Raw genomic sequence first — 19,271 nt, 5'->3', positions numbered from 1 at the left:
CTTTATCCCTACAAAAGCCCTCCTTAACATTCCTGACACAATCGCCAAACCCTTATCAGAAATTATTAACTGTTCACTCACCCTAGGACAGGTCCCCTCTGCTCTGAAACAAGCCATCCTCAAACCCATCTTAAAGAAACCGAACCTAGACACTTCAGACCAATATCTAACCTCCCATTCCTGGCTAAACTTTTGGAGAGAGTAGTCAACTTACAGTTTATAGATCACCTTGAAAAACATAACCTCCTATACCCATCTCAATTTGGCTTCAGGAAATTCTTCAATACAGAACCCTTTTATTATCCCTAACTGATTCCATCCTTAAAAGTATGGACAAGGGCCAATCATTTATCCTCGCCTTGCTAGACATTTCCTCAGCGTTTGACACTGACAGCCATATCATCCTTATTGATCACCTTACCGACATAGGTATCACAGGAACAGCCCTGAGTTGGTTTGCATCTTTCCTAATCAATCGTCATTACAAAGTTAAAATTGGTAACCATGAATCGAACCCCATTAATCTAACACATGGCATACCACAAAGATCTTTCCTCTCCCCTACTCTTTTCAATATTTACCTTCTGCCCTTATGCCAACTTCTTGCCGACCTTGGTCTTACTCATTTTATCTATGCTGGTGATGTACAAATACTCATCCCTGTCACAGATTCAGTGTCCAATGCTCTCAAAACCTGGAACAACTGCCTTTCCTCAATCAACTCCCTCCTCACCAACCTCAAGCTGGCCTTAAATACATCAAAAACAAAGCTCTTCTTTATCTCCCCAGCTCACCTTAACCCACCTCCCTCATTGCACCTCTTCTCTTTCTCCCAACATGTCAGAGATTTAGGCGCCACTCTCGATAACCATCTCAGTTTCCAAAAACACATCGACAACATGACCAAAGACTGTTTTTACAAATTGCAGGTACTAAAGAAACTAAGACCTTTACTACACCACAATGACTTCCGAACAGTCCTCCAAGCTACCCTCTTTACAAAGATAGACTACTGCAACTCTCTTCTCTTAGGCCTTCCAGCAACTTATATCAAACCTCTCCAAATGCTTCAAATGCGGCAGCGAGAATCCTAACTAACTCACGCAAATCAGACCACATCACTCTGATCCTCAAAGACCTCCATTGGCTCCCGATCACATCCAGAATCCTCCATAAGAGCCTTACAATTATCCACAAAATCTTGCACAACCAAAACATTCATTGGCTTAACGACTCCCTCCAATACCACATCTCCAACAGACCCTCCAGAACCGCTTACAAAGGATCCTTAGCCACTACCGCTCACAATCTCACCCAACTCATATCCACCAAAAAACTTGTGCTATCCTTAGCGGGACCAACATTATGGAACTCTATGCCATCTGAACTCCGCCAGGAACACTGCACTGCCACCTTCAAAAAAAAGCTAAAGACTTGGCTGTTTGAACAAGCCTACACTTGAACTATCTCCCTCCACCATGCCACAATCCCCTTCTAACTCCTCCTCCCCCCTGAAGTCTACAAGTAATTGTATTATAGTTATTGTTCTATCTCTTGAAAAATCCTCTCCTAGGTCACTTGACCCTTTATTTTCTCCTACTCTCCCAAATTCTTCTATATCCCTGTTACCATGTAACTTTATCTTTCCCTCTTGGTTCAAAATATTATTCCCCTGTTGTTACCTGCAAATCGATGTGATATGTCTATGAACATCGGTATATAAAAGTTTTAAATAAATAAAATAAATAAATTTGCATTCCAAGCGTGTCTTGGCCAATTCTGGAGCCACAAGAATTAATAAACCTGGGTGTCTTGAAATTCTTTGAACTACTCTCCTATCAAAGGTCATGCAGGAAACATACTGTATATACAACCTCCTCCACCAGCCACTCCTGAATCAGAGCATCCAATCCAGATTATCCTTTTTCCTTTACGCAACTGAAAAACTGGCGCACCTTTGCATTCTTGCTGGTCACCATTAGATCCATCATGGCACTCTCCACCTGTCTACTATCCAATCGAATGCTGTCTGCGACAGTGTCCATTCCCTGGAGCTGAAGATGTTGCAGCTGAGAAAATCTGCCTGAATATTTTCCATACCTGCTAAGAATTAATTTTCCAATCCCTCCTATCTATTTTGCAGATACCTTATCTTTAATTGATTTTTAATCGCCTGTATATAACATTTCTATTACTACTGTTGTTATTTAATCTTATTTGTTATTAGTATTTATTCAATTTTCTCCAAGTTCATGTTCCTGTTCCATGTAAGACACACATGTTAAGTCACTACAATGTTATATGTAAACCGAAGTGATTAGCAACATTGTTGCTAGAACTTCGGTATATAAAAATGTTAAATAAATAAATAAATAAATATGTGCAATACAGAAATTACCTTGAAGGCCTGTTTTATCATAGACTGCATGTTCTTAAGAGCAGTACCTCTTTCAACTAGAATTGTAGTTCTCCTGGTTACAGAAGAAACTAGAGTATCCACCTTCAGAAATCTTTCTCCTTCTCCTAAGCAATCAATGGATTTGGCCAAAGACACTCCTCCTTTAAAATTTGCCTCTGGAAAAATCTACTCCAGATCAATCAAGTTCTTTACGTTTTATGTAGTGGAAAGGATTTATAAGGCCTTCTAATACTGACCATAATGGGGTCCTCAGCAGAACTGGAAATCTATTTCTCCCCTTCAGGAGGAAGCTCACCCACTTCCAAGTCCTCTTCACCACTAGCATTCTGTGGCACCTTAAAACCATCCAAAGAGAAGATCTCCTCATCTACCTCTTCCCTTTCCTGTGACCTGGTCCTTTTTCTGCTTGATCCTCCTGTTAACACCAAAAGGACAGGAACAACTGGAGAGGAACTTGGGACTGAACTTTGTCCCATGCAAAAGGCTTGATGCAAGCATTTAATAAATTCCTTTGAAACTGAGGCCCAGACTAAAGAAGAGGCCTTAAAGGCCAAAGGAGAAGGAAAAAGTACCTTTAAGAGATGCTGACATGACATGATTTGCATTCCTTCCAGATGGGTGCCCCACAGGACTGAAAAAGGGAGGGTCCTGCTCCCTTTCTTCTCCCCATGCTCCTAAGATGGCTACCATTCCTGCCACGATAACCTGACCACTGGTGGGAACAGACTGTGTGACTCGCCCCGCTTAGCTAGACCCCCAAGAGCTTTCAAGACATTATATCGCTGCAAACCCATGTCCTCCAAACACATTCAGCAGTTTTGCCACTCCGTCAGAGTGCAGCTTCTTTATGCCATAAGCACTGTAGAGTGTGGCTTTTTTTCTGTGCTCTGCAGAAGGCACCATTATTCAGCCTTACCACACTTCCTCTGCAGTCCAAAGACAGTAGGAGACCAGTGACTCATCCAGGTATCTGGCCTTGATCCTTGATGCCACATCTATGCCACTGAGAAACTTCTCCTTGGCCTCTCTCTACTTTATTTTTATTCAATTTATTTCAGCATGGAGACAAAGCCAAAAGCTTATTTTGTTTTCTTTTAAGAAGAGAATCATCAATAGCAGAGGGAGAAGGGTAGGAAAGGGGAGAAGGGAGGGGACAGGGAGACGGAAGCTAGGCTAGAACTAGCACAGAATCCAACCAGAATAAATTACTGGAAGCCCTCTGGTCTAAATCCTGCTCAACTGAGAAAGGAAAAGGCAGAATTGCTTACCTGTAACAGCTGTTCTCTGAGGACAGAAGGATGTAAGTCCTCTCACATGGGTGACATCATCAGATGGAGTGTGATGCCCTATACCATGCATCCACTTGGGGTCCTTTTTCAGTCTCATAACACAGAAGTACAATAAAAATTAAAACAAAAACCAGGAGGGTTTCGTGAGGACTAACATCCTGCTGTAATTGAAGAACACCTGTTACAAGTAAGCAACTCTGCTTTTCCCAAAGACAAGCAGGATGGTAGTCCTCACACATGGGTGAATCCCAAGCTAGAGGCTGCTCCTCAAAAGAAAGGGGACCAACAGACACCTATCCAAGTGCCAATGGGGACAACATTGGTGCTATTGGTAACAGAGGGGGAGACAGCCTGAATCCAAACAATGGGCCCTAAGTTGGGAAAATTGGGTTCTACACCTCAAACAGGGTCCTGAGGACAGACTGGCCGAACCTACTGTCATGTCAGCCATCCCTATCCAGACAGTAATGGGTTGCAAACGTGTGGAGAGAATTCCATGTGGGCCACAGATGCTGAAATGGCTCTGACATGACATGACCCCCAAGATGACCCCCAAGATGCAGTCCCACCTGGGCATAACAGAAGGAGATGCAATCAGCTAGCCAAATGGATAATGTCTGTTTGGCAACTGTAACACCCAACCTATTCCTGTCAAAAGAAATAAAAAGTTGGGTGGACTGTCTATGGGCTCGTTCGCCTTGATGCAAATGGAGCCTGGGAAAGAAAATTGGCAAGATAATTGACTTAGGGTGCACACGCAAGACCACCCTGTCATGAAAGAACTTAGTATAAGGTGGATAAGGTACTAAAGCCTGGAGCTCGCTGACCTTATGCACTGAAGTGACCGCAACCAAAAATATGACCTTCCAGGTCAGATACTTCAGGTCACATGTGCACAGCGGCTCAAAAGGAGCTTTCATCAGCTGAGCTAGTACAATGTTGAGATCCCAAGACACATCAGGAGGCCTTAGGGGAGGCTTCAACTGAAGCAGGCCCCACATGAAGCGTACAACTATAGGCTGTACAGAGTTGAGAAAACCATTTACCCCATGGTGGTATGTGCCACTTGCATTAAGATGAACCCTGACGGAGTTAGTTTTTAAGCCAGCTTCTGAAAGGTGTAGAAGGTAGTCAAGGAAGTTTTTATGTGGGGAAGCAGAATGTAACTAGGGCCTTCTGCTCACACCACATGGAAACCTCCTACATTTCAGTCCATAGGATTTTCTAGTGGAAGGCTTTATGGAAGCCACAAGAACTCGATTCACATCCTCAGAAAGCTCAGACGGCTTTAGGATTAACCTCTCAACATCCAGGCGTGACAAGATCAGTGGAAGTCCCCAGACTGATCGGTTTCCAGACTGGAGTAGAAACCAGGCCTGTCTCGGCCAATGAGAGACTAAGAGGATCATAGTCCCTCTGTCCTTGCGAAGCTTCAAGAAAATCTTTGCCACTAAGGGAATCAGAGGATATGCATACAGAAGACCCCTGCCTCAATGATGGACAAGGGCGTCAGACTGGTTTGCCATCTGACCTGGACAGGGAGCAGAACTGTGGCACTTTCCAGTTGTAGGGGGATGTGAACAGACCTATGTGTGGGTTCCCCCAGAGGGGAAAATCCGATCCACTACCCCCTGGGTCCAGGGGACCACTCGTGGGGTCTGAAGGCTCGGCTCAGCCTATCCGCCATCACGTTTTCCATTCCAACCAGGTACATGGCCCTGAACACCATCTAGTGGGTCAGGGCCCAGGACCAGATCTGGACCACTTCCTGACACAGGAAGTACAATGCGTGCCTCCCTGCTTATTGACATATCACATGGCAACTTGGTTGTCAGTCTGGATCAGGACAATTTTGTTGGACAGCCAATCTCTGAAAGCCCATAGCGCGTACCTGATTGCCCGAAGCTCCAAGAAGTTGATTTGACAAGAACGTTCCTGAGCAGACCACAGCCCCTGGGTGCCGAGCCCATCTACATGAGCTCTCCACCCCAGGGTAGATGCTTCCATGGTTAGCACAATTTGAGTAGAAAGACTCCAAAAGGAAAACCCCTGTTCCAGATTGGAGAGTACCCACCACCAGCACAAAGTGTTCTGGAGAGATGGGGTGACATGAATGCAATCCTGGAAGTTCTGAGTGGCCTGGCACCACTGTGACCTCAGGGTCCATTGGGCTCTGTGCGTGTGTGATCGTGCCAATAGGGTGACATGGACTGTCGCAGCCATGTGACCCAACATCCTCAACATGTGCTGGGCTATCACCTGTTGGCGCTGTTGCACTTGTGGCACATTGGTCGCCAGAGCAACGGCACTCTTGCACAGCAGAAATGCCTTGGCTTGAGCCATGTCTAGCAGGGTTCCAATGAAGTCCAATTGAGGTGACAGACTAAGATAGGACTTTGGGTAGTTGAGAAAGAACCTTAGTGACTCCAACACCTGGATGGTCAAGCGCATGGATCAGATGGCCCCTGCCTGAGACATGCTCTTGACCAACCAATCATCCAGATATGGGAAAACATGCACTCCCAGTCTGTGGAGGTGCGCCGCCACCATTGCCAAGCATTTTGTGAAGACTCGTGGGGTGGACACGAACCCAAACGGAAACACCCAATATTGGAAGTGCTGCTTTCCTACCACAAAATCAGAGATACTTCCCTTTGACCAGGGAAGTTCTCAATATGGGTGTATGCATCCTTCAGGTCAAGGGAGTATAGCCACTCCCCATTTTTGCAAGAGGGGGATCAAGGTGCCCAGAGAAACCATCTTGAACTTTTCTTTTCTTAGAAACTTGTTCAAGTCCCTCAAGTCTAGAATGGGAAGGAGTCCTCCAGTTCTCTACCTAGAATAGAATACCCGCCCTCTTTGCCCTGGTGGTACGGGCATGACCACCTTGGTCATTAAGAGGGAGGAGAGCTCCATTTGTAGCACCTCATGATGCACTACCGGCCTCCAAGATGGGCACAGAGGGCAATTTGGCAGGACACCCATTAAGTTTATTGGTACCCCTGATGGGCGATGGTTAAAACCCACTGGTCAGAGGTTACACTGGGCCACTGATTCGCAAAGAACCGTAACCTGCCCTCAACCAGAGGGTCCATCATCCCAGGTACGGGCAATTGGCTTATGCTCGCTAGGACCCAGTCAAAACCCCATCCCCAGAGTTGACTGAGGAGCTGGCTGGGGGTTGGGAGCTGCCTGCTGCCTGGAACGGCCACAGGAGCTCTGATGGCATGTATGGGATCGAGGAAGCGGAGGATAGTATTTTCTCTTCTGAAAGAAGACTTCCTGGGCCCCTGCCTAGACGGCCTCCTAGATGAGGACGACGGATCCGAGTGCTGGTGGAGGGTTTCATGGTGGTCCTGGAGCTGGGTCACAGCATCCTTCACTCTATATCTGAAGAGATTCTCTCCAGTGCATGGCACTTCAGTTAGTCATTCCTGCACATCTGGACTGAGATCCAAGGCCTGCAGCCATGCTATTCTGCGGGCGCCAATTCCCGCTACAGAGCCCTCGATGCCATTTCAAAAAATCATAGGTCGCATGGACTTCATGTTTTCCACACTCCAAACCCTTGTGCACCAGTGACTTGAGGGTGTTTTGCTGCTCAGCCACCTCTTGTACCTGCTTCCAGATGTTCTGTGAGTATTGCCCCCATGTTGAGCTGGTAAGCAGTGATGTAGGCAATAAGCATGGTGCTTTGGAACACCTTCTTCCCAAGAGCATCCAACGCTCTGAGGTCCTTCCCTGGGGGTGCTGGGGAGTGGATCCGAGAGCACTTGGCCCTCTTGAGGGCAGATTTGACCAACACCAATTGGTGGAGCAGCTGACACATCAAATCTGGCAGCCTTTTAGATGAGGTAGACCCTATCTGCCTTCAAATTATTGGGAGGCACCATGAGGTGGTGTTCCCACATAATCAGCAGCAACTCCGTAACGATCTCATGTACCAGGACTGCCATGATCTCCTCAGGAGGCTCCATGAACTGAAGAACCTCAAGAATTTTTGCCTCACATCTTCTTCAGTTAAAAGCTGGAACAGGATGGCCTCTGCCATCACCCTGACGAACTCTGCAAAGGTCAAGTCCTGAGGCAGGGACTTCCTTCGCTCCTCTGTAGGAGAAGGGTCTGACGGGAGACCATCCGAATCCTCAGAGAAGGATTCCGTCTGATCATCTCCCCAGGAGTCGTAGAGACCCTCATCCTCACTGTATACTACAGGGGATGGGGCCCTAGGTGCTCGGCCAACGTGCAGAGAGATGCAGGCACTGATGGAACTGGACAGGGGAACTGGATGGGGGACTACCGGCCTCGGTGTCTCTGCCAGCCTCAGTGGGGCTTCCTCCTCCTCGGAACTGGCGAACTCCACCGTATTGGTAGGGGGAGGCCTCGGTGCCCCACCGGGTACCGGTGACATCCCAGGAACCAACACCAGCTGGGTTGGTAAGGCACCAATGAGCACACTGAGCTTCTCCAGAAGTAGTACAAGCATGGGCGGCATCGGCTCCATTGCTGTCTGTGCCACCAGACTGAAGCCCTGCAGTGATGCCCTCCACTGCTAGCTGGACTTGACGATCCTGCTCCTCCTCAAACCGACTGGGAGGAAGGAGGGATGGCCAGATCTTCCTCAGAGCCACGAGGTTGATCGGTGACTGGCACTAGGATTGCTGGAGACCATTGCGGACCCCAGGCATTGATGGAAGTTTGACACTTCTCGCCATGGGACCGCTTCTGGAGCATTGCGGCCAAAGCCAGTGCGTCCCCATGCCCAGCACTGTGCAGCGAACACTGGTGCTGATGCTTCTTAGTTTCCCAAGATGCTCGGCCCAGTTGTTCCCCAGTGCCAAGGTTGAGGATGATGAACCCAATGTCCTCGGCCTGGAGAAGTTAAACAACAGTGGGTCTCCAGTGCCCCTATCCACCAGCAACCTCAACAAATCTGACGGTCCCACAGATGTCGATGGCATTATGTCCATCGGTTTGGCTCCAATGTCCTCCAATGCCGACGGCTCGGAATTCTTCGAGTCAAAATCGACGTCCCTTCGGGGTCATCTGGGCGCACAAGCGGCAACCCCGAGCGTCATGCGATGCACCCAGGCAGAGGATACAATCCTCATGAGGATCAGTGATTGAAATGGTCCTTGGGCACTGGATGCATCAGCAGAAACCAGACTTGACCATGACAAGGTGAAACAAATGTGTAAAATACAATAGCAGTGGGCAGCAATGGAGAATGGGCATCAAGGCACCGCCACCTCGGGGGGAAACAACCACGAAAGAAAACTTACCCAGACGCCAAAACCCTGACTGGAGACACTACGGGAAGGTACTGAGAGGGACCCAGTGATGGACCTTTGAAGAAAGATAACAAAAAACCGCAAAAAAGCAGCTTTCCATGAGGAAAAAAGCTAAAGTTTTACAGCTCAATCCAACCACACTGCTAACAGCTCCGCAGAAAAAAAAAAAAAAAAGAGATTGAAGAGGGATTCCGCATAGACACATGGTATAGGGCATGTTGGGCATGCTCAGGAGTGCCTAGTCAAAGTTTTTAGAAACATAAGTTTTCCACATCGGGGTCCATCTGATGATGTCACCCATGTGTGAGCACTACCATCCTGCTTGTCCTCGGAAAACTAGTTTTTCACCTCAGAAGCTGCCTTTGAATTAGGGAAAAATTCTATTCAAGGGCTATGCTCAACTGAGGGTCAGGAGTTGCCCTCAAACCCATTCATCTTATCCAACCTAACCAGGCCTTAGCCCACAGCATGAAATACTCACCTACCATCTGCTGGAGACAGAGAATACTGGAAGGCTGAGGTCAGCATGAATGCCTATAAGGGGTGACGTAAGTGATCCTGTTAATCTGTTTCCATCTGCTGGTTGGTGGAAATGATCCATTTGTCTGATTGGATGAAGAGGAAATATTTATTTCCTGTCCTATGTCACTATAACTTGTACCCACTTGCAGACCACCAGAATCCCTTTGCTTTCCCTAGTAATTCCTTGAGACATTACCCTCCCCCAACCAATTATTTTCCATCTCTTCCTATCCCTACATCCATCATGCTCATCCAATCCAACTTGTGTCATCCTTCACCCTTCTAACACAATACTCGTATGCCTGTATAAATCATTTACACTACCCTTTTTTATTTTCAATATAGGTAGGAAGTATGGCCTGATAAGAGCTTTGCATTAGAGTTTTGGGGGTTTTTTCTCTATTTTAAGTTTGTAGTTGACGACTATGGACTTCTGATAAGAGCGCTGACCAACATCACCAAACCAAAACCTCTTTTGAAAACAGATCATCTACATTCAAAGAAGGTTCTAATTATATCAGCAGGCCAATAGGTGGCCTACAATCAACAACCATAAAACACAAGGAAGTTAAATCTGAAACTAAATAATACTATATGAGATAAAAATCAGAGCATATTCTATAAAAGATTACTAGTTTCTTTTCATTTATATGTTCAGGATTCATAATATTAGAATGATTCACTACACATATTCCAGTTCACATTCATAGAAATGTGATGGTAGAAAAACACCATATGGCTTATCTGGTCTGCCCATCCATCCAACTAATTCAGCTTTACAATTCTATCAGGGTGGCTAAAGGTTCCTATATTTCCCAGATTTATGGAACAATCCCTATTTTGACCTCTATATTTCTAGTTCCTGTCAAAGTTAATTTATGTATAGCTTCCTAGTTTTAGCTATGCAGTAGATTTGTACTCAGAATCTATTGATTAATAGACAAGTCCTTCTATTCTCAGAGCCTATGTATAAAAAAGAGACAAGTCCTCCTTTTACTGTTTGGGCCTGTTTCTTGCTATCTTGCCAACTTGTGCTTCTGCTAATACTGTTGCTGAAGTCCTAGAACCATGAGTCATATTATTTTTGTTACTCTGTATATACTGCTCACTCACCATGTCCCAAGACATCATCATTAGGAAGCAATGCTTTGGCTGGAATCGGTTTCCTGTCATAAGACACCAATTCATACCCTAATGCGATCCACTCCTCTGGAGTACGGCAGTCAAATTCTTCGTCATCAAACACCTGAAAAGGTGAGAATTTAGTAGGAAAAAGAAGATATCAGACCACTGCTGCTAAAACTTATAACAGGTTACTTTAAATCAATGTGCTTCATTTGCCAACTGCTCCTCAGAATCCAAAACATCATTCTTTCCTATGGCTGAAGCAGCCTCAGGCAATTCACAGAATTAAAATGCAGGTAATAAGTATAATTAATGCTCTAGAATCAATAAATGTTACCTTTATTTTACCAGGCAAGCATATGAATTATAAGGATAATTAACATTTATATTATGACCGGGCCCCATATTATACAAGAGAAACCTGAAATGCCTATATATAATGAAATATTAGTTGATTGTCTAATCATTTCACATTACAATATTTTGATATCAATACAAAAATAGAAGAGCAAATATCCAACTATCATTGATTGCCAATTCATGAAACAGAGAATGGATCTCCCCATTAGGATCTGTTGAATACTTCTTTCAAGTAGCCACTGTTGGTGACAGGATGCTGAACTTGATGGATCATTAATGTGACTAAGTATGGCATTTATGTGCTTAGGGCTGAATTTTCAAAGCTATTTCCAGTTTTATACGCATAAATAGTTGTACTAAAATAGCCCTTGATTCAGTTCGCATAATCCAACTAAGCGTGTTCTTTTCCCCAAACTGCAAAGAAGCGTTCTGTGGAGTTGAATTGGGCAGAGTTGAGGATCTATGTGCATACTTTCCAATTTTAGAAAGCATTCATGTAAATTACATTGCATAAGTTACACCTTCCGAAGAGTAGGTGTAACTTTATGCAATGCAATATGTGCGCTGGCAGTTACCCAAGTATTTTCAGACCAAGCTTATATGTGTAATTCCGCTTTGAAAATACTCAAATCTGTAGGGGTAATATTCAGCCACTGGCCAGCTTCCAAAGTTAGCCAAATAAACATATTTGATTTACCCTGGCTGGATATTCAGTAACACAATTGTACCACTGAATATACCCGATTACCTTAAAAATAGCTGGATAACTTTAGTCAGCTAACTTTAGGACTACTCTGTGACATGACCAGAATTAGCTAGTTAAATTATCCAACTAACTTTACTCTGCTCCAGAATGCTTATATGTTATCCAGATAAACTGTAGTCAAATAATGAATTTTCCCATTTATAATTTAGTCAGATAAGTACCAAAATAATCAAATGTCAGTATTTAGCTGGATAACTCACACCATAATGTGTCCAATTTACACAGACTTTACCAGTGCTCGGGCTGTTATAAAATAAATTACCCTCCCTAACATTAGATCAGGTCAGGTTGATTGTCTGGTTAGCACTCCATGCTTTAGGAAGGTAATATGACTACAATAAGTTTGTCAGGCTGAGCTAGATGTGAAAAGTGTAAAATTGCCATGCCAGAAACCTGGATGTGTTTGGGAAGAGAGTGGGGGAAAAAAAAGAGCTGCCGTGTCTCAGTGGAGTCGATTTATCTGTAGAAGTGGCTGAACCTGTTGGTTGATATGGTTTTGATTTGTGATGCAAGGCTTCTATATAGAAGATAATTTCAAAACCAAAAGTAATTTGCTAGAATTTAATGCTTGTTCCAGTGGTCAGTCAGAGCCTGTACTATTGGGCTTTACACAGCCTCCCTTATTTAACTTGATTTTATAAATCGAAATATCCTAGTGTAATGTTTTCTATTAAATCCACATCTGTCTACTAAAAGTTGAGACTTAATAGTCTTTCCTTTACATTACATATTGCATATTTAATATAGAATATTATTTAAGATACTAGTCCTATGCCAGTAGCAGTACCACCTGATTAGCAATTCAAAGTCTCTTGTTCTTTTTCTACACAGTACTTTCATGTAATTGGGGGATTAGGTGAATAGAGGGAAGTTTATAGAACTTCTAAATGTTTTCTCTTTGGCAGTTATCTCCTGAGATGTTTGTTATTCTTGTTTTTAACTTGTATTTTTTTTTTTATTTGGTGAGCAGGTATTCCTCAGTGTGGTGATTGAACAAGCAACCAAGTCATAGATCTTAAGAAGGGAAGTGGGCATTACCTGCAGCTCGAAACCCGTGGTACCTGTGATTTACATGAAGGAAATCCTTGTACTGAGGAAGAGGAAGCTGGCCCTATTAGCTACAAGATGGCTTTGAACATGTTTAGGACAGCCATGCTTAATGTAAGAGGTTAAATTCTCCCTAAATCTATTATGTAATGAGGCAGGTAGACTACAAACAGACATCAGGCTTCTTGGAAATGTATTTTAAAAATCAGGATGAAAAATTATTGAAGTGTAATAACTAACCTGGGTGACCATTAAGTATAAACTTAATGATCACCCTGGGATTTTTTTTTTTTAACATTATTTCTAAGTCAGGCATTTTATGAGGGAACCTGTGGGATTGCTTTTGTAATATGCCCCATTTCAGATTTTGAGAAATGGCTACAGATACATGTTGAAAGAAAAGAAAATTGGTTCTTACCTGCTAATTTTCGTTCCTACAGTACCAAGGATCAGTCCAGAGAAGTGGGTTGTGTATCCCTACCAGCAGGTGGAGTCAGAGAACAATTAGAACTTTGGGCACTGCTACATAATGAGAGTGCCACCTGTAGTCCCTCAGTATTGACCTGTACCCAAGCCAAACAACCAATACTAACGGGCAAAGGGGTGATCAAAAACCACTGTCCCCCACTTCGCCCCAAGGAAACAACATGAGTAAATAAACAGTTAGAAAAAAACTGCTCCAACAATCATATTCTGCAAAAAAGGAGCTCTATGAAAAACGAGGCAAATTGTAGCCAACACAGTCTTTCGGTGACTGAAGTAAGGTGTGGGCCTCTGGACTGATCCTTGGTACTATAGGAACAAAAATTAGCAGGTAAGAACCAATTTTCTTTTCCCTATACGTACAAGGATCAGTCCAGAGAAGTGGGATGTACCCAAGCCACCCTACACTGGGTGAGAACCCGAAAGACCCTCGCGTAGAACACTTGCACCAAAGGATGCCTCATCAGAGGCCTTAATGTCCAAGCGATAATGCTTAGTAAATGTGTGCAAAGAGGACCACACCGCTGCCCGGCAGATCTCCTGAGGAGATAGCAACTGACACTCTGCCCAGGAAGTAGCCTGAGCCCTGGTGGAATGAGCTCAGAGACCCAAAGGCACTTGGCGGCCGCGGACCAAGTATGCTGAAGTAATAGCCTCTTTAATCCATCGAGAAATGGTCACTTTAGACGCCTTGTCCCCTTTCTTTGCACCCCCGAAAAGAATGAACAAATGATCGGAACGTCTGAAGTCATTGGTAACCTCCAGATAATGCAATAAGACCCGGCGCACATCCCAAAGATGAAGATCCTTGTCCTGAGGTGACCCCCAAGACCACTGAGGGAATCCCGGCAGGTCCACCATCTGATTGACATGGAAGGCCGAAACTACCTTAGGAACGAAGGAAGGCACCATGAGTAAAGTCACCCTATCGTTGTGGATCCTAAGAAAAGGGTCCCGACACGACAGGGCCTGCCATTCTGATATCCGATTTGCCGAACAAATGGCCACTAAAAACACTGCCCTCAACATCAGATCCTTCAGGGAGGCCCTGCTGAGAGGATCGAAGGGAGTGCTACACAGCATGCGTAGTACGAGATTTAAACTCCAATCCGGACATACCGAACGGACCAGAGGCCGCAAATGCTTAACCCCTTTGAGAAACCGAACAATGTCTGGGTGTGCTCCAAGCGAGCAGCCAGCACACTGTCCCCGCAAGGTACCTAGGGCTGCAACTCAAACCCAAAGAGAATTGAATGCTAAACCCTTAACGAGCCCCTGTTGCAGAAAATCAAGAACCAAAGGGACCTCGACCGTTAAAGGATCACAAAGATGCTGGTGACACCACACCTCAAAAAGCTTCCAGACTCTTACATTGGCCATAGAATTGGTGAGACGTCTCGCCTGCAAGAAAGTGGGAATAACCTGCTCGGAATAACCGCTCAAGCGTAAACGTCGCCTCTCAAAAGTCAAGCTGCGAGAAAGAAGCGATTCTCCCGATCCGAAAATATAGGATCTTGTCGAAGTAAACGTTGGAGATGAGCCAGCTGCAAAGCACCCTCCAGGGTCAAGCGAATCAGATCCGTGAACCATGGGCTACGCGGCCACTCTGGAGCCACTAGAACCACCATGCCTGGATGGAGTTCTATATGAAGGAGAATCCGGCCGATGAGAGGCCAGGGGGGAAAGGCATACAACAGAATCCCCGTTGGCCAGGGGCACACCAGAGCATCAAACCCCATGGAGCCTTGTTCTCTTCGACGGCTGAAGAAACGTTCTGTCTTCATATTCTCCCACGTTATCACCAGATCCAACTGTGAGACGCCCTACCTGGCGCAAATGAGGTTCCACACTTCGGGAGACAGTTCCCACTCTCCCGGATAAGTTGTCGTCTGCTGAGAAAATCTGCCTGCACGTTCTCCACTCTGGTAACATGAGACGCGGCAATTCCCCCGAGATGATGCTCTGCCCAGGCGAACAGGAGACACGCTTCGAGAGCTACCGGCGGGGCTTCTCATCCCGCCCTGACGGTTGATGTAAGCCACCGTCGTCGCATTGTCAGAGAAAACTCGAACCATTCTGCCCTGAATCCAGGGTAGGAAAGTTTGCAGGGCAAGGCGGACAGCTCCCGTATCGAGCCGATTGATGGACCATGAGCCTTCCGATGGAGACCAAAGACCTTGAGCAGATTTGCCGCGAACACTGCTCCCCAAGCGGAAAGGCAGCCAATTTGATGGGTCCAAGTCCACCCCCCTTTCCAGATTGTTGCGCGAAAGCCACCATGACAGACTGAGTCTGGACACGGGAAGCAGGGCCAACAGGGGTGGAACTGTTCCGACACCGGACTCCATCGTGACAACAAAGAACGCTGCAACGTCCGCAAGTGAGTGAATGCCCACGGGACCAAGACCAAGGTGGAAGCCATGGAGCCCAGCATTTGCAGATGATGCCATACAGTGAGACATTTCCTGAGCAGAAGCGCCTGTATCTGGCTTTGCAAATTCGGCACGCAAACAGACGCCAGAAAGACTCTGCTGTGTAAGGTATCAAACCGTGTGTGTTCCAGGTGACACTTCTGCACCTTGATGACCCACCCAAGAGACCGTAAGGTGAACATTACCATGCAAACTGATATTTCGCAGTCCTCCCGTGACTTGGCGTGAATCAGCCAGTCGTCCAGTTATGGATGGATGAGAATCCCTTCCTTGCTAAGGAAGGCCGCTACCACCACCACCAGAACTTTGGTGAATGTTTGGGGAGCCGATGCGAGACCAAAGGGAAGGGTTTGAAACCGGAAGTGTTGCCCCAAAACCTTGAAGCGGGGAAACATCTGGTGACTCAGCCGGATTGGAATATGTAGATATGCTTCTGTGAGATCCAGAAATGCTAGGACCTCCCCTGTTCATACAGCCACCATTACCGTCCGCAGTGTCTCCATGCGAAAACGAGGTATTTGAAGACAACGGATCCCCTTCTGGAAATAGAGGATGGGACGGAACGTGCCCTCCTTCTTGGGAACCACAAAGTAAAACGAGTAATGTCCCCGGCCCTGTTCTGCCTCCAGCACTGGGACAATGGCCTGGAGATCAATGAGGCACCGCAGGGACTCCACACCACATCCTTCTTGATGCATGAGACCACGTGGTGTTGTGTCCGTCGGTTCCCGACGCCCTCTCTCCGCCCTCCTCACCTATTTGGCGCCACCCTCTTCGTCCACGGGAAGATTGGCTGCTGAGGCGTCTTCCTGCTGTGGTCCTCCAGTGTCCCCGGACCGGCTCCACACTGCTAACTGCCATGTTTCCTGGAGGCCTAGGAGCGCGCGCATGGCCCCGACTGAAGTACCGGTGATGGCGCGAACCTCGGGAGCGTCCCCCGAAGATGTCGTCACTCGCGACGGATACTTAAGGTCTTAGAATTTGCTAACACATTGAGTTAGCAAGGATAAGGAATGACAACGGATATGGATTTTTTCTATCTACACTACTCTGCCTCCTCGGACTAACCAGGGGTACGCGCTCCTCAGGGGCCTCGCTCTCTCGCTTACTTTGTAGATTGCAGTCTGGAACAGGTACTTGCTCCTCGAGGGCCCTTGTTCCCGGACTTCTTCGAATTCACTTCTGCCTGGAAGTCAGCACTGCCTACTACATCTGTGAGTTACCATCGCTCTCTCAGAGCTTTCCCTGGAACCAGGTACTCGCTCCTCGAGGGCCTATACTTTCCAGCTCCTGGGCTTCTATGAGACATTGTGTGAGTTTTACCATCAGGTTTGGTACATGTACTCTGGTTACCCTGCCTACTCACTAGATCCCCTCCAGGGATCGCTGTTCCAGCTTCTGAGGGACTGCAGCCCAGCCGGGCATTCCAGCTCACTACTGCCACCTCTGGTGGTTCAATATACTGTCTAATAAAAGAACAAGTGTGTATCTGTCTCCATACTCTGAACCTGACCGGTAATCACTCTCTGAATCTTCCACCGGGGGCGTGGTCATCTGCCATCAGTCCAAGGTTCCACCCACAACTCTCCTAAATAACAACAGATTGCTAATTCCAAGCAGACTGTTAACTCCGAACTGAACACGTGGGACTCCACAAACACCTCCCGCACGAGAGGGGAGAACTCCAGAGTGTATCCGTCTCTGATCACCTCCCAAACCCCAGCGGTCTGAGGTAATCCTTGCCCACTCCCTGTAAAAGTTGGATAATCTGCCTCCGACAGCTTCGACGACGGAATGGGGACTCGTGGCTTCATTGGGAGGTCTTACTGCCTCCTGTCCCGAGGTGACTGGAGTCCTGATCGGGGCGACGACCACCTTGAAAGGACTGCTGGCGACCTGGAGCCTTTTTGGGCGTGGACGACAAGGAATATCTGCCGGATCGAAAACGGCGTGAATCTCGAAAACGAGTCCTAGAAGGAAAAACCTTCCTGGTAGATCTATCTTCCAGCAACTTATTGCCCTTGGATTCTCCGAGCAGTTGCACCAACTGAGCATGTTCCTCCCTGAACAGGAGTTTACTCTTGAACAGGAGGTTACACAGCTGAGATTCCGAGGACAAATCTGCTGACCAATTGCGCAGCCAAAACAGACGACAAGCTGCCACCACAGAAACCATGCTTCGCGCAGAGGTTCACACCAGGTCGTAAAGCGCATCTGCCACATATGCAATGCCCATGCCCTCCAGGACGGCAGTACCACCGGTAGCTGAACTGTCTAAGGCTAGCGCAAATCGCCACCCGAAAACTCAAAGCAGACACTTCAAAGACTCGCTTCAACTGGATCTCCAGCTTGAGGTCCTGCCTGTCTTTCAAGGCAGCAGCCCCCGCCGCCGGAACAGTGGTCTTCTTAGACACTGCCGATACCGCCGTGTCCGCTTTTGGAATCTTCAGCTCCAAAACATCCGCCGAAAAATGGCACAGCTTTGCCATAGCTCTGCCCACCTTCAATCCCGAGTCCGGAGAATCCCATTCGCGGTCACCAGCTTGTGGACCTTCTTAGGCAGTGGGAAAGATGTGGTTGGCCCGCGTATGCCGTCGAGAACCAGATTAACTCGAATACCTGGGGAATAAGTGGCCGTAATTCATCTCGCTTAAGACGGACCACATGGGGATCATCGCCCTCGATGGACGGTAGATCATCCACATCTGTGGCCACCGGATCGATGTCCCCCAGATCGGGACTCTGAAGCAGACGCCAGGGCTAGACCCTGTTGGCCTCTGGGAACCATCATCTATCTCACTAGAGAGCTGTTCCGTGGGTCGACGTCTTCACAGATTGTTCAGCGAGAACAAGCAGCAGGCAGGACTTCTTAAGCACCTCTTGCTTCCTGGCAAGGAAAGCCTGGTGCCTGAGGAAGATAAACTCAGGGGAAACCCCCTCCCTCTCCGAGGGGTCAAGCTCTCTGTCACACACCCCCCCCCCTCACATACACATTCTCTCTCACCGGCATCCCCCCCCATGCTCTCTCTCACATCCTCCCCACCCCCCGCTCACCAACCATGCTGTCTGTCACCCCCCCTCACACACACACCTCCCCTCATATAGACTCCCTGTCTCTGAAACCCACACTCAAGCATCCCCCCACCCACCCTCTCTTACCTTCCATGCTCTCTCTCACACCCTCCTGCTGTCTCTCACCCTCCCCAACACACACATTCTCTCACCGGCATCCCCCTCCCCTCATATAGGCTCCCTCTCTCTGAAACCCATACTCAAGATCCCCCCACCTATTAGAGAATAGAGTAATTTCATTTATTATGAAAAATTGTTTATTTATTTTTTATTTAAGGTTTTTATATACCGGCATTCATGATAAAATCACATCATGCTGGTTTACATTAAAACAGTGGTGCACAGAAAGAAAAAACAAACTGGAACTGTAGTGCGGAAGAAAGCAGTTACAAAAAACAGGGATGCTTAAACTGGGAGAGGAAGGAGAAAGAAAAGGTTAATAGCATTTTAAATATTTACAACGAA

The 19,271-nt window shown here is 46.7% G+C and overlaps 1 protein-coding gene across 2 annotated transcripts in view; it reads right to left on the bottom strand.

Annotated features, from left to right (window-relative positions):
* DNAH1 (dynein axonemal heavy chain 1) overlaps positions 1–19,271 on the bottom strand; it is a 1,058,897-nt gene that overhangs the window by 983,429 nt on the left and 56,197 nt on the right. For both annotated transcript variants that reach the window (XM_029599497.1, XM_029599496.1), the window contains exon 6: positions 10,635–10,767. In XM_029599497.1, coding sequence (XP_029455357.1) covers positions 10,635–10,767 — 133 coding nt within the window. The remainder of the gene's footprint in view (positions 1–10,634; positions 10,768–19,271) is intronic.

This window comes from Rhinatrema bivittatum, chromosome 4 (assembly GCF_901001135.1).
Source record: "Rhinatrema bivittatum chromosome 4, aRhiBiv1.1, whole genome shotgun sequence".
NCBI classification, from domain to species: Eukaryota; Metazoa; Chordata; class Amphibia; order Gymnophiona; family Rhinatrematidae; genus Rhinatrema; species Rhinatrema bivittatum.
Note: the sequence above shows the minus strand (reverse complement) of the source record. Positions and strands in the feature narration are given on the sequence as shown.